The following is a 6,000-nucleotide window of genomic DNA, read 5'->3' on the forward strand; positions in this document are numbered from 1 at the left end:
GACATGCCAAACTTCTCCTTCCTCCAGGTCTCACTGCCTCCAGGAAGCCCTCCCTGATCCCCTAGGCTGGGTTACCCCTGTGCTTCCCCCATCCCAGCCCTGACAGCTCTGCCTGTGCCAGGTTTCCTAGATTCGTGAGTCTGGCATTCACCAGAGAAGTCTGGGCTGGGGAGCCATCCGTAGAGAGATGGTATTTATCTCTTTTGTTACATCTGTTCTTTTAATGTTTTCAGACATTTATTTATTTATTTATTTATTTATTTATTTATTTATTTAATTTATTTGAGAGAGTGTGCAAGTGAGCAAGGGATGGAGAGAGAGAGAAGGGAGAATCCCAGGAGGGGCAGAGAGTCGGAGGGAGAGAGAGAGAGAGAGAGAGAGAGACAGATACAGAGAGAGAGAGAGAGAGAAAGAGAAGCCTGGCTCACCCAGGGCTCATGTTTTACCCAAAGCAGGGCTCAAGCTCACCTGAAGTGGGGCACGAGCTCACCTGATGTGAGACTCAAACTCATGAACTGTGAGATCATGACCTGAGCCAAAGTCAGATGCTTACCGACTGAGCCACCCAGACTTTTATTTTTAAAGAATCCAAACTTAAGAAAACTTGCAAGAATCGTACAAAGCACTCCTAGATACCTGTTGTTTAAGTTTCTTGCTGACCTTTTGACACGTTTGCTTTCGCAACCTCTCTGTGTAAGTTTATATGCACATTTCTTCTGAAGCATTTGAGAGTATGATGCTGACCCAGTGTCCCTTCGCCCCTAAGTACTTTAGCATGCACTCCCCAAGATGGAAGTTCATTTACAGGGTTATGATGGGATTAACTTCCAAATCAGGAAATGAACACTGATGCAATACTCTAAAAGATTGTATTTGAATTTTACTGGTTGTCCTCATAATGTCCTCTACAACGACTACCTGCTCCCCTGCGCCAGAGTCCAAATGAGGATCAGACGTTGCTTTCGGTTTTTATGAAATCTGATGAGGTCATCAGGTAGTGAACATAGAGAAGGTGGGTCAGCTGAGAGCCAGCTGGAGTACAGTGGCATCAGCTGGGATCATTGTCTCTCTCCCATGGGGTCTCATCCTCCAGCAGACTAGCCCATGCTTATTCCTATGGTGGCTGGGCAGGGTTCCAAGAAAGAGAGAGAGAAAGCTGTAAGGTCCCTGAGGTGCAAGCTTGAATTTGGTACAAGCATTGCTTCTGCTGCATTATAATAACCAAAGTATAGTTGTAAGGTGAGCCCAGATTCGTGGGGGAAGGGGAAGTAAATTTCATCTCTTGTCTTTTTTTTTTTTAATTTTTTTTTTGAGTGAGAGAGAGAGAGAGAGCACGAGCCGGAGAGGGGCAGAGAGAGAGAGGGAGACCCAGAATCTGAAGCAGGGTCCAGGCTCTGAGCTGTCAGCACAGAGCCCAATGTGGGGCTTGAATTCACGAACTGTGAGATCATGACCTGGGCTGAAGTCAGACATTTAACCAACTGAGCCACCCAGGCGCCCCGTAAATTTCATCTCTTAAAGGAAGTTGCTGCAAAATCATTCTGCATGGGTCCAGAGGGCTGGAGGATTGTGTCGGAGGTTCCGATCCATCACACCGCAGTAACCTGGCCCCTCTCTCTGTGCACAGGTGAACTCCTCACTGCTGAGCTCAGACTGCAGCAAGCGCTGTTCCTGCTCCTCGAGCACCGGCCTGACGTGCCAGGCATCCAGCTGCCCGCCAGGCCGCATATGTGAAGTCCAGGCTGAGGCCCGGGACTGCTGGGTCCCCCAAGGTCTCTGTTCCCTCTTGGTGGGTTCCAACCTCACCACCTTTGATGGGCTCCGCAGAGCAGTCACCTCCCCTGGCATCTATGACATGTCTTACCGCTGCCCGGGACTGCAGAAAACCATCCCCTGGTACCGTGTGGTCGCTGATGTCCAGATTTGCCGTGGCGGAGTTGAAACTGTGGGCCAGGCTCACATCTTCTTCCAGGATGGGCTCGTGACTGTGAGCCCAAAGAAGGGCGTGTGGGTAAGCCGGGGCATGAGGGGGCGGGGGACTGTCTCCCCTGGGTTTTTGTTCTTCCTGTTGCAGTGTCCCCACAGTCCTGGCTGCCCATCTGTCTTGCATTTTCTTTGTCCAGATCTCCGCAGTTTAGTCTCTGGATTTGTGTTGGTCTCAGTATTTCAAACCTAGTCCCTCTGTTCTGGCTGAGTTCTCGAGGAGCAAAAACACGCTCAAGCGAATTAGTAGTTTTGATAATAGTGTTCATTGAAACTCTATTGGTTGCAAGTAACAGAAAAGGAATTCAGATTGCCTTGCGCAAAAAGGAATTTACTAGCCCACATAACTGGAAAATCCAGGGGGAGAGCCTCAGGAGTGGCTGGATCCAGGTGCCCTGGCAGTATTATCTGGATTTATGCCTCTGTCTTTTAGACTTGCTGTTCACCAAATCCATTTCATTCTCTGTGGTTCCCCACAACATACCCGCAAGACAGGGACTGCTATTATCGACATTTAACACAGAGGATAAACAAGGGCCTAAGAAGGTGAAATCATTTATTTAAGTAATTCAGACAGTGCCTGGGATCCCACCAGTTTTGAACCCATCAGCACCGGGCTCTGTTCCCAACGACTTTGATGGGAACAAGATGCTGGTGGTAACCGTGGCTACAAGGGACCAAGATGGTTTCCAGGTGCTCAGTGGGAACTTGCTCTGGACTCTGACAAAACTGGGCCACTGATCCTTCCCTCACCTGCCCTTCATCTTGCTCTTCGGGACCCCCTCAGGCCTGTCATTGTTTGCCTCCAGGAGTCTGCTCCAGCCCCGTTGCCCCCTCCCTTCTGCCCCTTGACTTCCTCTCACTTAGAGCTGCCTTGCATTTACCAAACTCCATAGCTCTCATGACACCAATTTCAAATTTCTGAGAGAGGATCTGTTTGGCCAAACAGAGCTGATGCCGGCTTACGGTCTAATCATTCATGGCCCACGTGACAGAGACCCTGACCCAAGCATGGATGTCAGGCCACACTAAAGTCCCTAGAGGAGCACGTCCCTATTTCCATGACCTGTTTGTTGATTGCAGAGACATCCACCGGGGTTCTCTGGATTCAGGGGAGAGATACAGCCATGATCCATGCACGCCTCCCTCAGTGCATGGTCTGTGTCCTCCCACCAACACACGGAGATGGTCCAAGACTCAGCCCTGCTGGAAGCAGGGAGGCTTGAGTTCTCTCTTTAGGGTAATCAGGACCAATTATTCCTTTTCTCTGGCCATCTGCCTGATCCATAATTCAGGTTAACAGACACCTACCCCTGACCTTCCCTTGCCCCTCTATCAAGAAACAGTTCTCTATATGGCAGACAGATGCTCTAGAAATGTGAATCAGATCAGGGGTAGAACTCTACGGTGGCTTCCCAGAGCAGCATTCCAAACTCAAGCCACCTGCCTTCCTTGGCCTACAAGGCTTTGTGTGATCTGACTCCTGCTGGCCTCCAGCCCCACTTCCTGTAATTCCTTCCCTCATTAGCCATGCTAATGATTGGCCACACTGGCCTTTCTGCTATTTGTACAGCAGACCAAGCTTGTTCCCGCCTTGGGACTTCACATTGGCTATTCCCGCCGCTACAGGGCTCTTTGCCCAGATTGTATGCATTGACTCCTCTCACCCTCCAGGTCTCAGTTCCAGTACTCCTTCTACAGTAAGGCCTTTTCTGACCAGCTACAGAAGCTCTCCCTCTCCATCCCAGTCTCAATGCTATTACCCTCTCTTACTTCCTTCAACATACTTCTCGATATCTGAAGTTATCCATTATTTGTGTTTATTGCCTTTCTCCATCACTAGAATATAATCCACAGGTGGACAATGGTCCCATCTGTCTTGATCACCACTTTGTCCCCAGCAGATGATTCCCAGGAAAAATTTGGTTTTGTGAATACATTCGGCCCTGTTCCCTCTACAACAGGCTAGGTGCCGAGTGACACAGATGTTCTTTCCTATCTTCTAGCCATCCATCCATCCATCCATCCACACATCCATCCATCCATCCACACATCCATCCATCCATCCACACATCCATCCATCCATCCATCCATCCACACATCCATCCATCCATCCATCCATCCATCCATCCATCCATCCATCCACACATCCATCCATCCATCCATCCATCCATCCATCCATCCATCCATCCACACATCCATCCATCCATCCATCCACACATCCATCCATACATCCATACATCCAGTCATCCATCCATCCATCCATCCATCCATCCATCCATACATCCACACATCCATCCATCCATCCATCCATGCACACATCCATCCATCCATCCATCCACACATCCATCCATCCATCCACACATCCGTCCATCCATCCATCCATCCATCCATCCATCCATCCATCCATCCACGCATCCATCCATCCACACATTCATCCATCCATCCATCCATCCATCCATCCATCCATCCATCCATCCATCTACCTATCCATCCATCCAGGTATATCTACCTATCTTTCCAATCATCTGCCAGAGGAAGACCCAGACCCAAAACATTTAGAAAAAAAGAACTTTTCTTTCAAAGAAGGTTTTCCAGAGCGTCTAACTTTATAAGGATTAATTCATCAGTGAAAAGAGACAACAGTTATTTAAAGGAAAAACTCAGATAGGGTTACCAAGGTTACTGAGTCCACAGCTTATGATAGAGAAACAGGAATTTTCTCACATAACTGTGATACTTTCCAGGTCGTTATTTGTCTTTAGACATCAGCATTGAAAAATTAAGTCATGCAATTGCTTTTGTTAGAGAACCAATAACTTACAGGACATGCTTAAAGCTTCTTTTATTTTGAAAAGTAGAACAGGATGATGCTGGGGTTTGATCATGTATTTATCTGTCTGGTATAAAGTGCTCCCCACCATCCTGGCTTCCCTTAGAATGCTTTGTGCATGACCATTTATCCACTGATGCGTCTCTTTGTCCACCTGTCCTCTGTCCTTTGAACCTCTGCCCAAATCCCCAGCTAGCTGTGTATGCATCTCTCCATTCAGTGCATCCATCCACATCTTCATTGCTTTCAGCACTTGCGTCTCTTTTTTTGCTCCTTGAACTTCTTGTCTTGCTTGGAGTCTCCATCCTGGTAACACTCTGTGTTTTCCTCAACCACCACCAGGTCAATGGTCTCCAAGTGGCTCTCCCAGCTGAGGTATTAACATCTGTGTCCGTGCGTCAGAACCCCGATGGCTCTGTGCTAGTCCAGCAGAAGGCAGGGGTCCAGGTGTGGCTTGGCACCAACGGGCAGCTGGCCGTGATGGTCAGCAGTGACCATGCTGGGAAGCTGTGTGGGGCCTGCGGAAACTTTGACGGGGACCAGACCAATGATGGGCATGACTCCCAGAAGACAACATTGGAGAGCTGGAGAGCGCAGGACTTCTCCGCATGGTGAGGGATGTAGCATGGAAGCCAGGCCACTTGGGGCAGGGGCACTGGGGCCCTCGTGGGAAGCAGAAGGTCGGGGTAGGTGCTCAGTCTGCAAGAGGAAGTGCTAAGAGTCTGTCTTTTACAGTCACAGCTGATCAGCCATCCACCAGGAATGAGCACTTCAGGACCTGACCCTCCTGGAGACTGAAATAACTGGAGAGTGCACAGTGTCCCTGTGTGCCCCTACCCTGTTCTACCCCTTTGATGAGCCACTGAGGCCAACTGTGAAAGCACTGAATAAATATCTTGGGCTAACCTGCATGCTGATGTGTGTGCCTTATGCCTTCTCCTCCATGACTCTCCTTCTTGCACAGCAGCTGTCAGATGCCTGGGGCATCTGGCACACAATGAATATTTATTGGGGGGTGAAAGGATGGGTGGATGGATGGATGGATGGGTGGATGGGTGAAAAGGAGGGGGAAGGGAGGGAGGGAGGAAGGGGACATGAATGGGTGAATGAGGGGTCGAGAAATGGGAAGAGGAGGAAATGGATGATTAAAAGAGTGGATGAAGAGAAGATGAACAATTGGATGG

General features: G+C 49.1%; 1 protein-coding gene across 1 annotated transcript in view; it reads left to right on the forward strand.

The window, feature by feature from the left end:
- FCGBP (Fc gamma binding protein) overlaps positions 1-5,727 on the forward strand; it is a 40,078-nt gene extending 34,351 nt beyond the window's left edge. Inside the window, exons 18-20 of the mRNA XM_058706509.1 lie at positions 1,628-2,011; positions 5,159-5,427; positions 5,552-5,727. Coding sequence (XP_058562492.1) covers positions 1,628-2,011; positions 5,159-5,427; positions 5,552-5,561 — 663 coding nt within the window. The 3' untranslated portion in view covers positions 5,562-5,727. The remainder of the gene's footprint in view (positions 1-1,627; positions 2,012-5,158; positions 5,428-5,551) is intronic.
- The last annotated feature ends 273 nt before the right edge of the window (positions 5,728-6,000 follow it).

This window comes from Neofelis nebulosa, chromosome 17 (assembly GCF_028018385.1).
Source record: "Neofelis nebulosa isolate mNeoNeb1 chromosome 17, mNeoNeb1.pri, whole genome shotgun sequence".
In the NCBI taxonomy this organism is placed as follows: Eukaryota; Metazoa; Chordata; class Mammalia; order Carnivora; family Felidae; genus Neofelis; species Neofelis nebulosa.